The sequence below is a fragment of the Danio rerio genome, chromosome 20, assembly GCF_049306965.1.
Source record: "Danio rerio strain Tuebingen ecotype United States chromosome 20, GRCz12tu, whole genome shotgun sequence".
Lineage (NCBI taxonomy): Eukaryota > Metazoa > Chordata > Actinopteri > Cypriniformes > Danionidae > Danio > Danio rerio.
Window position 1 is genome coordinate 50,035,443 of NC_133195.1, and position 17,941 is coordinate 50,053,383.

Below are 17,941 nucleotides of genomic sequence, written 5' to 3' on the forward strand. Positions count from 1 at the left end.
AGCAATAGTTGCAATGATGATAAAGTGAATAATATCTCTTATAGGTTAAAAAAAAAGAGAGAGGGAGCGAGGGATTGTTTTTTTCTTAATGGAAATACAATTGACAATATTAAAAATCCACCAAACTTGGCTCTTAGCTTTGGGCTGATATTATTTTTAATGCTACCTCATGTTGTTTAAACTGATCAGGACAATTATATGAAGGACACCATGAATGTTCATTTAGGTACCAAATAAAACAGTCCAGGAAATGTCAGTCTTTCACTGTTGAAGCTTAAAAACTAGCATGAGACATGCTAACAACATGTTGAATCGTACAAATGCAAGCAACATGCTAATTTATTTTAACAAAATGACAATCATGCAAAAAAAAAGCAAACAACAGCACGTTATTACATGTTAGAAAATTGTTACTTTGTGTTAGCAACATGATAACAGCATATGAATTCTTGTGCTAAAACATTATAGTTTATTCTCTGTACATGTAAACAAAGCTAACCATAAAAGAAACATGTTAGAAACATGCAAATTCACGCTACCCTTATGCTAAAATCATTATAGTTTATTCTCTATACACACAAACAATGCTAACCATATAAGAAACATGTTTACAACATGCTAATTCATGCTACCCTTATGCTAAAATCATTGTAGTTTATTCTCCATACATGCAAACAATGATAACCATATAAGAAACATGTTTACAACATGCTAATTCATGCTAGCCATATGCTAAAACATTGTAGTTTATTCTCTACACATGCAAACAATGCTAACCGTGTTAGAAACCTGATATCAACATGCTAATTCATGCTAGCCAAATGCTAAAATCATTATAGTTTTTCTACATACACACAAACAGTGATAATCATATAAGAAACATGTTAGCAACATAATAATTCATGATAGCCATATGCTAAAACACTAGTTTATTCTCCATACTCGCAAACAATGCTAACCATGTTAGAAACCTGATATCAACATGCTAATATATGGTAGCCATATGCTTAAACATTGTAGTTTATTCTCTACACATGCAAACAATGCTAACCGTGTTAGAAACCTGATATCAACATGCTAATTCATGCTAGCTAAATGCTAAAATCATTATAGTATATTCTCCATACATGCAAACAATGATACCATGTAAGAAACATGTTAGCAACATGCTAATTCATGCTAGCCATATGCTAAATACATTGCAGTGGATTCCCCACATACAAACAATGTCATATTAGAAACATGAGACCAACATGCTAATTCATGCTAGCCATATGCTAAAACATTGTAGTTTATTCTCCATACATACAAACAATGCCAACTATATCAGAAACATGAAACCAACATGCTAATCCATGCTAGTCATATGTTAAAACATATTTTTTGCTAAACACAGCTTTTTATGCAGACAATGTTAACAATATTAGAAACCTAATACCAACATGCTAATTCATGCAAGCTATATGCTAAAACATTGCCGTTTATTCTCAATACATGCAAACAATGCTAACCATATTAGAAACAAATCAACATGCTAATTCATGTGCTAAAAACACAATTTTTTCCATACATGCAAACAATGATAACCATATTAGAAACCTCATACCAACATGCTAATTCATGCTAGCCAAATGCTAAACAAACATTATAGTTTGTTCTTCATACATGCAAACAATGATAACCAATGCTAGCAACAATTTATGTTAATAACATTCTGACTCGTCTTAATATGTACTACCATGTTACGAACAAGCTAGCAACATGCTAATTTATTTACACAACTTTTACACCTTCACTAATTCTGTGTTGTGTATATCAGGTGTTTTCTCGGAGGCTGGTGTCGTTCTCGCAGTGGATCGACCGCACACGATGGGCTCGTAACACATGGGCCATGGCCGCTATATTTGTTTTGACCATGGCAGAGGTGGCCGATATGGTGAGACAGAACACACTTTCGCTCTTGTGTATCACTTTAAAAATGTGCACTTTTAACGTTGATCACCAGTTGGCACCATTACCCCTTAACTTAAAAAAAAGTTTCTGGTTTTTATATAAAGTATAAAAAAACTAATTAAATACATAAATACACATGTTTACTATGTTCTGAGGGCTGAGCTGCTTATTTAGATTTTTTGAGACATATCAAGATAAGTGCAAAGGTCTCTCTCTCTCTCTCTCTCTCTCACACACACACACACACACATATACAATACTCTATTTACTGTAACTCTATATAGAAGCCATAAACTAAACTTTCTTTGCTTCGCAACTGATGATCAGCAGCAAAAATTACACATTTTGCCTCTTCCCAAAAGAGAAAACCATCAACAATCAAGAATGCATGATAATATGTTGTCATGGCTTTGCAATCAAGAAATGTGAATATAATGGAAATTAATGGAGCAAAAACAGCCACCAACATAATGAGAGTGTAGTCAATTTGCCTAGATTGTTGAGTTTTTGAAAAAAAAAATGATGTGATATTTGCTGAATTTATATGCAATGCTATCACAATTTTGACATAAATGGCAAAAAACTGTTGCTTTAACGGGTATTACAGCAAAAAAAAACTTTTTTGCTTTTATCGTACTAAAACTCGATAGTCAGGCAAGGTCACTCCTGTTGTTGCCATGAGTCTGTTGACTAGGGGTGGGCTGATTGATCATTAGATAAAGGTTTTGTACCTTTCTATGTTTCATGAATTTTGAATATGGTAATAATAGTAATCATATAAGCACCAATAGTAGGCCTGAAGCCAGCCTGGTGAAAGGGGTGGTTCTCTTTTCTCAAAAAGTGGACCTTTTCGCAGTTATATGCCTCATTTTCTAGTTAATTATGAGATATAAATACTGCATTTTAGTGACATTTTAAGCACTATTCTTAGATGGATTAGCTTGTAGGATGGTCATTATAACCACCCTTTTGATATGCCAAAAATATTTCCTAAATATTTAGAATCAAGAAATATGAAAAATACTTCTTTTCAAAATACAAGTTTATTACATCATATATTATTATAAAAACTTTAATTTAAAGTTTTAAATTAGAAACTGAAGACTATTGTCATTTATTAGGCCAGGGGGGGCCAACCCTGTTCCTGGAGAGCCACCTTCCTGCAGATTTCAGTTGCTTCCCATATCAAACACACCTGAACCAATTAATTAGGACCTGAACACCATGTGATAATTACAGGCATGTGTGTTTGATATGGGTTGCAACTGAAATCTGCAGGAAGGTGGCTCTCCAGGAACAGGGTTGGCCACCCCTGTATTAGGCAAATAACTAAGTGGCCAGCACATTATGCTGTGCGCTTCAGCGCCATTTCTCCTCTGTTTTTGAGGTGATGTGCATAAGTAATCCTTTTATATGTCTGATGTGGTCCAAACACAGTGAATTATGTTTGATCAAACAAAAGAATAGTGAAATTTGAAAACAATGATCGGTCGCTGTGGCTTGTATAGCACCTCTCATCAGTTGGAATGCAATCCCTGCTGAAAAATCCAGCTTAAACCAGCCTAGGCTGGTTGGTTGGTTTTAGCTGGTCTTCCAGGCTGGTTTAAGAGGGGTTTTGGCCATTTCCAGGCTGGTTTCCAGCCATTTCCAGCCTGGTCTTAGCTGGTCAGGCTGGGAGATGACCAGCTAAAACCAGCTTGACCAGCCTAGCCAAGCTGGGAGCCCAGCCAAAACCAGCTATGTCCAGCTTAAACCAGGCTGGTCAAGCTGGTTTTTGTTGGATTTAGCTGGTCATTTTCCAGCCTGATCAGCTAAGACCAGGCTGGAAATGGCTGGAATGGCCAAAACCCCTCTAAAATTAGCCTGGAAGACCAGCTAAAACCAGCCTAGGCTGGTTTAAGCTAGATTTTTCAGCAGGGATAACTTTTGCATAGATTGTGGTAGAGACATTTTTCTTTTTTCCTATGATTACAGACATGTGCAGGAATCACCAAAACTAGTTACAGCACGCTAGACCGCACAGAACCTAAAAGATACACTTTCAAATTTGAGTTTATAAAAAAAAATCCAAAAGAGCCTTTTTTTTTTAGGTGTTTATTATAACACAGACAACATATACAGATATTTCAAAAACTTGCAATATTGTTTTATAAAAACTCAAAGGGTTTTCTTTAAAATGATATAAAATTTTTGCATTTACACCTCTGCATGTGGATTTGGGAAGCTTTTAAATTTGGGTAGGCAAAATCCAGGCGGAAATCCCCAAATAGCAGCAGAGTTTAACTGGTTAAACAAGGTTTGTGCAATGTTTTAGATATGATACTATATAGCCAATTTTGTTAAATTGTTCTGTAATTTTAACTTTGTGTATTGTATTTTACTTAAAGCGATTCAGAAAAAAAACACTAAAAATCACTATAATCACTATAAAATATTTAATGTCATTTAGAATCAAGCATTCCCACTGTAGTGTGTGTTATTGAACGTGGGCACAGATCTGTTCTCAGTCAAAGCAGTGTTTTTCTTGTGGTTTGTGTTCAGCTGAGCTGTGTTCAGCCTCCTCTGCTGCTGCTCAACTCTTCCTCCGGCGTGACGCTTGAGTCTCTGGGTAACGGTGGATGTGCTGAAAACCCCAAACACTATGGATATATTTCAGTGCTGTCGCTGGTGGCCACTGTCATGCTGGTCCAGCTCAGCCATGTGGTCAAGCTGGCACTCATGCTGCTGGTCACCATAGCAACAGGAGCTGTAAACATCCACAGCTGGATGTATATTTACGACATTTACGATTTCATCCGCTACCTGGACTACAGGTGAGACCAGCTCCAGTCTGAAATACATTGTGGATACTGTAAATTGATTGCATTTCAAGCGATGTCTGCCAAATGCATGAATATGTAATTGTGTCCTCAGGTATTCAGTGGTTCCAACCAGATATCTGCTGACTGTAATGATTATCATCATGATGTTGGGTTTCTACTACTTTGCACGTCACGTATGTCCAGCAAAAGCTAAATATACAGTTGAAGTCAGAATTATTAGAATTATTAATTAATTATTAAATATTTCCCCAGATGATGTTTAACAGAGGAAGGAATTTTTCAAAGTATTTCCTATAATAATTTTTCTTCTAGAGAAAGTCTTATTTGTTTTATTTCAGCTAGAGTAAAAGCAGTTTAAAAAACAATTTTAAGATCAATATTATTAGTCCCCTCAAGCAGTATATGGTTGCAACATAGGCTCATTCTGAAAACGTAGTCCTATATACGTTTCTGGAGGCCGCAAATTATGTAGCCAGAGGTACGTATGGCTGCATTTCATTTTTTAAACAATTGCTACGGGGCGGTATGATGCCATTCCTTTTCGCGCTTTCCAGCTGACCACTGTACGTCGGTGGACTTAAGATGCAGAGAGGAGTTGACTATGACGATGACGTTCGAGTCTGATGAAGAACGGTTCCAGAAAGCGTGTATGACTAAAACAGAAGCCAAAAAAAAACAAACAAAAAATAAGTAAATAGCAGGGTGAAAATGTGTTAAAATCTGAAAATGTGGTAAAAGTCAGGCGAGGGCTTTTTTTTTTCTGGATGGCTTTAGAAAATTGTTGGTTGGGTTGAGGGAAGTGGGTGGGCAGGTAAATCAATAACATTAGTTTTGGACAAAATTTTATAAAATTGGAAGGAAGATGGTGGGTCAGTCTTTTGGTCAGTCAGTCAGTCAAACAGTAAGTCAACAGCGGCCTCTGGTGGGTTTATGTGAAAACAGCAGGCGCGAATGACACTCATGTAAGAAATTTCTCACTAATTTGAGATCTGAAAAAGCGTACACAATGGCCTCCCGTGGACTTTTAAAAACAAAATCTGTAAAAATACGTACCTTCTGGAGCCAGGGCTTGATTTTACTGATTTTCACCTCAGTTTACAGATTTTATCTCAACCGCCGTCCTCCACCATCCGCTGTTTATTTCACTTTCTTCCGCAACTCCCCAACCCCCTTCACTTTCTTCCGTGACAAATCCCCCCGCTCTTCACTTTTGTCTGCGACACTCCTCCGCCATCCAACAGCCCCATCTCGTGCGCGGCACCTCTACATCCTTGGGTAACATGGCGGATCCGTTACCCCAATCTGTTCAGGGACCTCGCAATTCACAAATTAAGCACTGCCAGGGACGTATTTGGCAGCTTCCAGAAATGTATATAGAGGTATGTTTTCAGAATGAGTCTGGGTTGCATTTTTACATTTATTTACAGAACAACCCACCGTTATACAATGACTTGCCTAATTAATCTAACTTGCCTGATTAACCTAATTAAGCATTTAAATGTCACTTTAAGCTGAATACAAGTATCTTTAAAAAAATGTAAAATATTATATACTGTCATAATGGCAAAGATAAAAGAAATCTGCATTAGTTAGATATTAGTTATTATAACTATTATGTTTAGAAAAAAAAAACTTATTTCCGTTGAACAGAAATTAGGGAACAATATACAGGGGGGCTAATAATTCTGACTTCAACTGTCTATATATATATACAGTCTATCTATAAATCTGCTCTGGCATGCTAGTTCTGGCTTTTGTCCCCGTGTCAGGTGGAAAGACAGTCTCGTAAGCTCTTTCTGTGGAAAATTGAGGTGACTGATCAGAAGGAGAAAGTGTATGAAATGAGGACATACAACGAGGCGCTGGTCACAAATATGCTTCCCGAACACGTGGCCAAACACTTCTTGGGCTCCAAGAAGCGAGATGAGGTGTGCATCAAAACTTGTTTGTTGTCATGGGATGAAAAAGTAAAAATGACTGTGACTTTATTTTTACAATTCTGTCTTTTTTCATAATGAAAAATTTAATAAACATTTAGTAAATATGTTTTTTTTTTTTATTAAATGTGACTTTGATTTAACTTTCACAGTTCTTATTTTCTTTATGTTTAAGAGTCTACATTTCATAATTGAGAATTGACATTTCTGAACTGTCCCTTTAATAAACGTGCAGACTGATGTTTATTTGTCTGTTGCAGGAGCTTTACAGTCAGTCGTATGATGAGATCGGCGTGATGTTTGCCTCTATTCCCAACTTCTCCGACTTTTACACAGAGGAGAGTATAAACAACGGAGGGCTTGAATGCCTGAGAATCCTTAATGAGATCATCTCTGACTTTGATAGCGTGAGTCGCTCTAGTTTTTCATTTTATTTATTTATTTATTGACTTTTTTTTTTTTTTACAAAGAATGTGCCATGAAGTCTTGTCCAAAGGTACTACAAAAATTATAAACAATAATAGCAAATTGGGCTGCACAATGTACGTTCGCCTCACAGCAAGTAGGTCGCTGTTTCGAGATATCGCCACTCAGCCTTTTAAAACTTCTTTTTGACCTCAAACGAAAAAGAAATTATTTTACTGGAGCCTTTATATGTCAAAAAGATGATCTTTACGTGTGCAATGTTTTTTTTTCTTATGTAAAGCTTCTGGATCGCACGGAATTTCGCCACATTACAAAGATCAAGACCATCGGCAGCACATACATGGCAGCGTCAGGAGTCACGCCGGAGAGCAACACTAATGGATACGCTGACCGCAAGGTAAAACCGAAAACACGCACTAGACACCAAGCAATTTTGTGTTTAACACCAGAACTACCGAGGTGGTCATTATTTTTTGCAATTTAATAACTTTGTTGATATAAAACACAAATCTGTAATTCCCTGACTTTGACTAAATATGTTTTTATTTTCCTTTTAATATTGTTATTTTATTAAAATGACAAAACACAAATAAGATTCCTTATTTCTACAAAGAACTACCATAGCGATCAAAATAACCACATGCATTTCAGATGCGTGCTACTTTTTCCTGGGACTTTGCATATATGTGTGCCTCTGTTGCCTAGCAACTTCCTGCTATCAAAACCATAACTTTATATTGGCAAAAACATAACTTTACTTTAGATATGTCTTACAAAAGCGCGAAATGGGTTTCTCTCCTGTTTGAGAAACTGAAAATGAAAGTGAGTCGTGGGCATTTGTGGGTGGTTTAACATAGACTAACTATACATTTATAGTAATACCAACTGTAATACTGTAATACCAAAAAAGATTGTATTTTTAGTGTGATGATTTAATATAATTAAATCACAGACATTCAAAGCTTAATTTTAATATCTCAATAGAAACTTGAAATGCAAATAGTATGTGTCAATATGACGTACTATACGAGTTGTTCAGAATGGTGCATTTTTTTTATTCAATGCTTGACATAATCTCTACTGAAACATGAAGAGAGGGCGGGGGAAGTAGCTCCTCCCCTTGAAGAAAAACATCCAATAGCCTTTTGTTTAATCACAGCTTTGCCAGTGAGCTGATCTGGAATGCGTTTATTGTACGGAGCGTTTCTGTCAGCGCTTATACTTCACTGGTTCAGAGGTTGCATATGAAAGGCGACGATCGACGCACAGCTTTAATGTAAAGAAAGTGGGATAGAATGGTAAAATACGTGAGAATTTCGGCAAAAACAGGAGGGTTAACATGAATGAAGTGATCAGGAAGTCCTTGTGGAGAAACAGTTTTGCTAGATAACACAAAACATCTTTGCGAGGGAACGCAAAGAAAAACTTTAAAACGTTTTCCTATCACTCATTTTTTTTTCTTCCACCTATTTTTTTTCCCACCATCACGTCCCTTCCGGGTCTCCGTAATTTGGACCCCTGAAATGGAGGAAAAACTAGTGTAAATTTGACAGGAGCACCTGTGTGTGTTTGACATGTCATCTGAGCAATATCACAACCGGGCCAAAAAAGAAAAAAATTGAGGAGAAACTGTTAATTCCCTTTAAAATCCAGGTGAGCAAAATAAGTACACTTTCTACCCCACTAAAGCCTTCTTTTTTTCATTAGTTTATAACGAAACATATATTACAAGACCTCGCATTGTTTCCATGTCGCTTCTTGCTTGTGTTTGGTTGTGAGACATTGTAAAGTCATGCAGTGTGAAACCCCTGTCAACGATCCATCTTGCAGTGTAAACATAGCTGCGATTGAACGCAAGCCCAGATGCTCATGCAGTGTGAAAACATCCGTGACACGACTGCTTTGAAAATCATGCTTTCTAAACTCTGCATTAAAGATATTTTTAAAACCAACTTACTGATACTAACATCTAATTAAAGTTTTAAAGATTCATTTGCCGCTGCGCTAGTAACACACTGGGTACATCTGCTGGTTACAAGGAGGTAATGCCTAATGAAAACCAAAAAAAATACAGTAAAAATAACATTGTTGTCATTTGTCAGTGTGGACTCAAATATATGTATTGTATTTATTACATTTATTATAGTTATAGTTATCGTGCTTGGTGTGAACGTGCCTTTAGATTCTTTTTAACGCAAAAAAATTCCTGGGTAGACTGTAATAGGGTCTATGCACAGCTAGTTTTTTCAGTCAGTGATAAATTTGCGGTGAAAGGTTTATGTGACTGTTTTCAATTTCATAAGCTACCTTTTACAGCATCGATGTTGTGATGTAATTAAAATACAATCGATTGAATAAACTCAAGCATTCATTTAGTTAAACAAGATGAAAGCAAGTGGCGTTAGAAGCAGCAGGCTAGCAGAGAAACTCCATTGAAAATAGTGAGGTAGATCAAATTTCCGTATTTTAAAGACATGGCTGGGAAAAATATAATTTAATGCAGTGCTTCTTGTCCAGTCTGAGACAGACTTTATATCGTATATCAATCAGACAGTGAAGATTGCTGAGTTAAAAAAAAATCAGATCTTAAACGTGCCGATTCTGCATGACAGTTGTTGTGAATTTCTCTATCCGGGTCACGGCACCAAAACTGTTTTGAAATTCTAAGACGAGCCAAAAACCAGGGAAAACTTTTGGGTATCTTCAAAGCAGAATGCTTTAAGTATCTCAGCGTCGCTGTGGCATCATCGAAAGAACTCTGAACTAGTAGAGCAGACATCTAACACCTAAACTAAGCATGCAAATGAATTGTTGTTGTCAGCAGGGTACCCATTCACGATACCTTTTAGCATGAAAACAATGTGTGCAAATGGTGTACTGGAATCAGAACCCGTCCAGCCAGTTGACCAGCTTGAAAGTATCACTCAAAAGACAAAAGCAGAGTCATTGAGATTATGTTTTTAGCATTTGCATCACTTTGGCACAGTCAGTGCTCAGGAAATCAAAATATTTTAAGGTCTGTCACACCTTAGCTAGAGTTTGAATGAAATGGGCTAATTAAAAAAAATAATAAAGAATATTATTTTTCAGTTATATATAGATTAATGCTAATTTGGAACAAGATTATATAAATTTATATTCCCACACAGTTCACCGGAAAGCGCTAAGGCTGGCTGACTAAAAGTTAAAATGTGCATACATTGAGCTTGTGACATATTTATAATTATGATGATTATTATGACTTGTGTGTGTGTGTGATACAGATAGAGGATCAGTCCCTCCTGGATCGCTGGCAACACTTCGCTGATTTGGCAGATTTTGCGCTTGCTATGAAAGTGATGCTTGGAAATCTAAACAAGCAGTCGTTCAATAACTTCATGCTGCGCATCGGTGAGCAAACCTCTGTCTGAACTACCGCTCTGTGTTATTTGAGCATGTGTGGTTTGGGCGTGCTGTTTATGTGTGTTTTATCATCAGGTCTGAATAAGGGAAGTGTTTTAGCTGGAGTTATCGGCGCTCGTAAACCTCATTTCGATATTTGGGGAAACACTGTGAACGTGGCCAGCCGTATGGAGTCCACTGGGGTTATGGGAAACATACAGGTAATATAAGCATTATTTATATCTATATGTAGAATGTTTAATTGAAGACTTTTATTTTCATGTAAGTATTTAATGTTTGGCTGGACATTCTTATGTCAATATTTTTAATATTGCTCTATATTTTATTATTTGATTTTTTTAAACAATGGACCTTTTGACAGTCTTAACACATGTACTTTTTTCATTTTATTGTAAACATATTTAATGGATTTAATATTTACTATATTAAATAAGTATTAATCAAATATATTGATTTCTTAAATCTTTATGAAAATATTTAATAATTAATATTTCATGTAATTATGTGTGTATTACTATATATTTTTCTTTAATAAAGCTAAAATATTGTACTATATATTATAAAATGTTTATTATAAATGTGTTTAATATTTACTATATAACATATTAAATGATTATTGATATTTATTATTATAATTTTATATGTATGTATGTATGTATGTATGTATGTATGTATGTATATATATATATATATATATATATATATATATAGCGTTGATGTGTGTATATACAGTGTACACTCACCGGCCACTTTAATAGGTACACCTGTCCAACTGCTCATTAGCGTAACTTTCTAATCAGCCAATCACATGGCAGCAACTCAATGCATTTAAGCATGTAGACATGGTCAAAACGATCTGCTGTAGTTCAAACCGAGCATCAGAATGGAGAAGAAAGGTGATTTAAGTGATTTTGAACATGGCATGGTTGTTGGAGCCAGACGAGCTGGTTTGAGTATTTCAGAAACAGCTGATCTACTGGGATTTTCACGCACAACCATCTCTAGGGTTTACAGAGAATGGTCTGAAAAAGAGAAAATATCCAGTGAGCGGCAGTTCTGTGGCCGCAAATGCCTTGTTGATGCCCGAGGTCAGAGGAGACAGGCCACTGTACTCAAATGACCTCCACAGTCACCAGGTCTCAATCCAATAGAGCACCTTTGGGATTTGGTGGAAACGGGAGATTGGCATTATGGATGTGCAGCCGACAAATCTGCAGCAACTGTGTGATGCTATCATGTCAATATGGAGCAAACTCTCTAAGGAATATTTCCAGTACCTTGTTGAATCTATGCCACAAAAGTTTAAGACAGTTTTGTATGCAAAAGGGGGTCAACCCAGTATTAGTAAGACATACTTAATAAAGTGGCCTGTAAAGTGTGTATCCACACTATATATCTTTTTCTTCTTCGTTTTTTACTTATCTTTTATTTATGTCTCAAATAGTATTACACTTTCATCAGATGCATGTCAGACACCATACATCTTCTGAATAACACTCATTTGTATAAGCACACATACATCCACTTTCTCTTTCAGCCACATATACAATCCTACGTATACTGTATGTGTTAGCGTTCACTTATGATTTGAGTCACTGTAATAATAGCATGTAATGACATGTAATGGCAAAACTAGCCTGATTTCATGTACTTAAATCAAAACTAACCATATTGATTTTGTTAGCTCACATTGCTAGTTTTGTGGTGAACAATTATTCTGTGTAGGTAATCTAAAATTGTAATATGAAAATGCTCTTCCTGTTTGTTTTCAGTTAAATGATCAGATTATTTAGGGGCATGGCTAACATACTTAACCATACCTTTCCAACCGTCAGTTTTTACACCTAACAGAAATGGTGAGGAGGAGGTGTCTGCTAGGCTGTAATAACGCTCCCCAAACCCTTATCCCAATCTTTCTGAATGAAATGCCTACTTTACTTCATCCAATCAGCTCGCAGTAGAAAAAACAAGCCACACTCACTGTTTTCTCATCTATTATTTTGTTTCTCAAGGAACTGTGTCACAATTCGAATAACAACTTTAAGGCACACATCAGGAATGTTCTTTGCATCTCTGTAATAGTGTTTTGTTGTGTTGTTCCTCCACAGGTGGTGGAGGACTGCTATAACATCCTGAAGGAGTACGGTTTTCGTTTCGTCAGAAGAGGACCCATCTACGTCAAAGGAAAAGGAGAACTGCTGACTTTCTTCATGAAGGGCAAAGACCCTGTCGAGAAGACGAACGGCATGACTCTCCCACATCAGATACAAGGCAAATCTTGAGATCAGGAAGAAAAAAAGGACATTGTTGCTTTATTTTATATGACTTTTATAGGGCTTTTAACTTTTTTGTTGACATAAAAGTGGAAAGGGGACAGTGGGTTTCTGTGAAGTCTGCAGCTCATGCACTACCCAAAAGGAAAATTACACATTTAAAGGAATTAAAATTGCACTATTTTGAAAATAGGTTTATTAACTGCTCAACTAGAGGTTAAACAGGTGAGTTTTATCAATTTTAAATCCATTTAAATCCATCAGCCGATCTCCGGGTGTAGCAGGAGCACTTTTAGGTTAGCATAGTTCATTGAGTCGGATTAAACCATTAGCATCTGCCCAAAAATAACCAAAGAGTTTAGATAATTTTCCTATTTAAAGCCTGATCTTTCTGCAGTTACATCATGTACTGAAACCAACAGAAAATTAAGTTATAAATGAAAAGTTCAGATGCAAAACCTCTAAGTGCCGTCTGAAATTTTGATCGAAAATTAATATTGTTCTCAGCCTCCTTTGTTTATATTGATATTTAAAAGACCCTTTAAACTTAAAGACTTCTCGAAATGTCTTTAGGAATTTTTGCCCATTCCTCTTTGCAGTACCTCTCAAGCTCTATCAGGTTGGATGGGAAGCGACGGTGTACAGCAATTTTCAGATATCTCCCAAGATGTTCAATAGGATTTAGGTCTGGGCTCTGGCTGGGCCACTCAAGGACATTTACCAAGTTGTTGTGAAGCCACTCCATTGATATTTTGGCGGTGTGCTTTGGGTCCTTGTCCTGCTGAAAGATGAACCTTCGCCCCAGTCTGAGGTCAAGAGCATTCTGAAGCAGGTTTTCATTCAGGATGTGTCTGTACATTGCTGCATTCATCTTTCCCTCTATCCTGACTAGTCTTCCAGTTCCTGCTGCTGAAAAAACATCCCCACAGCATGATGCTGCCACCACCATTCTTCACTGTAGAGATGGTTTTAGCTTGGTGATAAATGGTGCCTGGTTTTCTCTAAACGTAACGCCTGGCATTCACTCCAAAGAGTTCCAAGAGTTCCAGAGAATTCTGTTTCTTATTATCTGACTTTGAGAGTCCTTCAGATGCCTTTTGGCAAATTCCAGGCGGGGAGTGACGTCCGTCTGGCCACTCTACCATACAGGCCTGATTAGAGGATTGCTGCACAGATGGTTGTCCTTCTGTAAGGTTCTCCTCTTTCCACAGAAGAACGCTGGAGCTCAGACAGAGTGACCATTACCTCCCTTCCTAAGGCCATTCTCCCCTGATCACTCAGCTTAGATGGCCGGCCAGCTCTAGGAAGAGTCCTGGTGGTTAAACATCTTCCACTCACGGATGATGGAGGCCACTGTGCTTGTTGGAACTTTCAGAGCAGCAGAAATGTTTCTGTAACCTTCCCCAGGTTTGAGCCTCAAGACAATCCTGTCTCTGAGGTCTACAGACAATTCCTTTGTCTTCATGCTTGGTTTGTGCTTTGACATGCACTGCCAACCCTGGGACCTTATATAGACAGCTGTATGCCTTTTCAAATCATGTCCAATCAACTGAATTGACCACAGGGGAACTCCAATGAAGCTGCTGAAACATCTCAAGAATGAACAGTGGAAACAGAATGTAGCTGAGCTCAACGTAGAGCTTTACGGCACAGGCTGTCAATACTGATGTAAATCTGATTTTTCAGGTTTTTTTATTTGTAATAAATTTGCAACAATTTCAAAAACTCTTTTTTCACATTGTCATTATGGGGTATTGTGTGTAGAATTTTGAGGAAACAAATGAATTTAATCCATTTTGGAATAAGGCTGAAACAAAAAATGAGGAAAAATTGAATCGCTATGAATACTTTCCGTATTCGCTGTATACGTATAGTGATACAGCTAGGAACTATACTCTTATTCTGGTGTAATAATCAAAACACTAATCATTATTACACCAGAATGAGAGTATAGTTTCTCACCATATCAGCCTAGAAAATAGCCACTTTAATTGTCCATTACTTTTAGTACACGATGTAACTATACTGAAGAGTCAAACTTAAAATAGTAAAATGATCAAAACTATTTCTGTTAAATTTTTGAGTAGAGATGCTAATGGTCTAATCCGATTCAATGTTCTATGCTAAGCTATGCTAAAATGCTACTCATAAGACAAGGAGATTGGCTGAATGGATTTAAAAGGGGTCAAACTCAACTGTTTAGATCTAGCTGAGTTGTAAAATTTTATTTAAAAAAAAGTGAAGCATTCTTTCAGACACATTCACAGCCAAAGGTTGTATTATCCCTAAAAAATCTGTCATTTATTGTATTTTAAAAACACACACTACAATCATTGTGACAGGTCACAAATGCGCTTTCTGTTATGCTTTTCATATTTAAACCCAAACTACGCTAAAATGCTGATCAATAGCGTATTTTCTGAAAAAATGCTGGGGTGTCATATCACAATATTAGGGTTAAATAAGGACAAACCTAATGTTGGCTTAGTTTCATTTATAAATTTTCCTTCGGCTTAGTCTTTTTATTCATCAGGGGTCACCACAGCGGAATAAACCGCCAACTTATTTAGCATATGTTTTTCACAGTGGATGGCCTTCCAGCTGCAACCCAGTACTGGGTAAGACCCATAGACACTCATACACTACGGCCAATTTAGTTTATTCAATTCACCTATAGCGCATGTGTATGGACTGTGGGGGAAACCGGAGCACCCGAAGGGAAACCCACACCAACACGGGGAGAACATGCAAACTCCAGACAGAAATGCCAACTGGCCCAGCCAGGACTCTAACCAGCGACCTTCTTGCTGTGAGGCGACAGTGCTAACCGTTGAGTCACTGTGCCGCCCATTGGATTAATTTTTTCAATTATATTTTACTGACACGTTTTTAACACAACAGATTTGTCCATATTTGACCCAGTTATGGGTTCCGACAAGTCAACAACCCAGAATTTTTAGAGAGGTATGCATTAATATGATAAGGCTGGGAAACTTAGGTCACATTAAACAACGAATTGTCATTTGTAATGAATGATTGTTATTGTTGGCTTTATCCAGCACATACAATGAAGTCTAAATGAGCAGGATCATGAACAAATGACATGAAATATGTTGTATATCATTAATTTTTTTCTATTAAGAGAGCATTGACAGAAGCAGTTATTTTTATTTTATCGATAGCTTTAGCTGCGATCATCACACGGACAGTTTCATTGGCATATTTTTATTTACTAAATGGCATTTTTAACAATCAAACATAAGTAGCTCAATCTGTCTGATATTTCACTGCTTTCACTCATAACATTCAGTATGTCTTGTGTTTATTCTGTCAAACTCTTGGTTATAGATCAGATTATTATGGCTCTGTTTAGTAGATTTAGTGGATTTTAGCATTTTATGCCGTTTTCAGTGTTTTATTGTTTATCAAAATGGGAGAAATGTTTTAATGACTCTTAACAAGGTACATTAAACAGAGCCAAACTTGACTTTCTTCTTGTTGTGTTTTAATAATACATTTAATGATTTAGTACACTCTTAGAAATAAAGGTACCTGATCTGTCACGGGTGGTACCTTTTCAATAGGTACAAATTTGTACCTTAAAGGTCCATATTAATACCTCAAGGGTACATATTAGTATCTAAAATGTACAAAGGTGTTCTTCTTAAATTTTTTAAGTACTAATATATACTTTTGAGGTACTAATATGGACTCTTTAAGTACAAATGTGTACCTTTTGAAAAGGTACCACCCCAGTGACAGCTCGCGTACCTTTATTTCTGAGAGTGTAGGGTAGTAATGCTGACTAGAATATTAATACATAACTTGAAATTATTTGACGGTTGAAGTAGGCCTGTCACAATAAGGAATTATTGTTGTGTGACTTATTGTCAGAAATTGTTGATATTATTGTCATTTTGAGATCATTTTTGCCACTGTTTATATAAGCACTATATAATAGCATAATAATGCAAATAGCCATAAACACTTTAAAATACTTAGCATTCTTAAGGTTATTTAGATTCTATAATTTGATGTTAAAAAGGTAAATGTCCTATTATATACTATTAAATGTGCTATTAGGTAAATGCCCAATTGTTAACTTTGACACAGATTAGCTAGAATGTAAATGTCATTATAAAATGGCTTTAATGTTATTAGTGAATTTGTAAATATATAATTCAATTCAATTCACCTTTATTTCTATATTGCGTTTACAATGTGGATTGTGTCAAAGCAGCTTAACGTGGAAGTTCTAGTAGATTGAAACTGTGTCAGTCCAGTTTTCAGAGTTTAAATTCAGTTTAGCTCAGAACCATGCAAGCCAGTGACAACAGTGGCGAGGAAAAAAACTTCACCAGTTGGCGAAAGTGAGGAAAAAACCTCGAAAGAAACCAAGGTTAGATTGTAACGAGACAGAAGGTTGGTTAGATAAACATGAGCTAGATTATTTAAAGCTTTATATGTAAGAAGCAATAAATTCAATACAGAACTTAACAGGCAGCCAGTGTAAGGAGGATAAAATTGGGGTGATATGATCATATTTTCTAGACCTGGTAAGAACTCTGGCTGCTGCATTTTGTACTAGCTGAAGTTTGTTAATAGAGGATGCTGGGCAGCCAGCAAACAGCATTAGCTCCAGTAATCCAGCCTAGAAGTCCTAAAAGCAGGGATTAGGTTTTCTGCATCTGAGATGGATAGCATACTTTGTAATTTTATCAATATTTATCAGATGAAAGAAGGCAGTTTTTGTGACATGAGAAATATGATTTTCAAAAGTTAAATTGGTGTCTTATATGACACCCAGATCTTTTATAGTAGAGCTAACGCTAACTTTGTATCCCTCTAATTGCAGATCGAGTTGCGAGATCTGCTGTGTACAGGATTTTGGACCAATAAGTAATAATTCTGTTTTGTCTGAGTTTAAGAGAAGAAAATTGTTGTTAACTTAGACAGTTTAGACAGTTCAGACAGCTCATCAGTACTATGAACTTACATCAATCAAACTAACTAAAATATGAAGTTTAACTTTGTATAACTTAAAAATTTTACTTAAAACCAGATTAACTATTTAAAATCAGTTGAAGCAACATAAAATGTCTTGACTTTTTATTAATCTACGATAGAT

The 17,941-nt window shown here is 36.3% G+C and overlaps 1 protein-coding gene across 1 annotated transcript in view; it reads left to right on the plus strand.

The window, feature by feature from the left end:
* The window catches only part of adcy3b (adenylate cyclase 3b), a 45,614-nt gene extending 29,314 nt beyond the window's left edge, over positions 1-16,300 (plus strand). The window contains exons 13-21 of the mRNA XM_068215702.2: positions 1,820-1,936; positions 4,495-4,766; positions 4,867-4,948; positions 6,545-6,703; positions 6,973-7,119; positions 7,419-7,535; positions 10,402-10,528; positions 10,616-10,740; positions 12,649-16,300. Coding sequence (XP_068071803.1) covers positions 1,820-1,936; positions 4,495-4,766; positions 4,867-4,948; positions 6,545-6,703; positions 6,973-7,119; positions 7,419-7,535; positions 10,402-10,528; positions 10,616-10,740; positions 12,649-12,822 — 1,320 coding nt within the window. The 3' untranslated portion in view covers positions 12,823-16,300. The remainder of the gene's footprint in view (positions 1-1,819; positions 1,937-4,494; positions 4,767-4,866; positions 4,949-6,544; positions 6,704-6,972; positions 7,120-7,418; positions 7,536-10,401; positions 10,529-10,615; positions 10,741-12,648) is intronic.
* Positions 16,301-17,941: the final 1,641 nt, after the last annotated feature.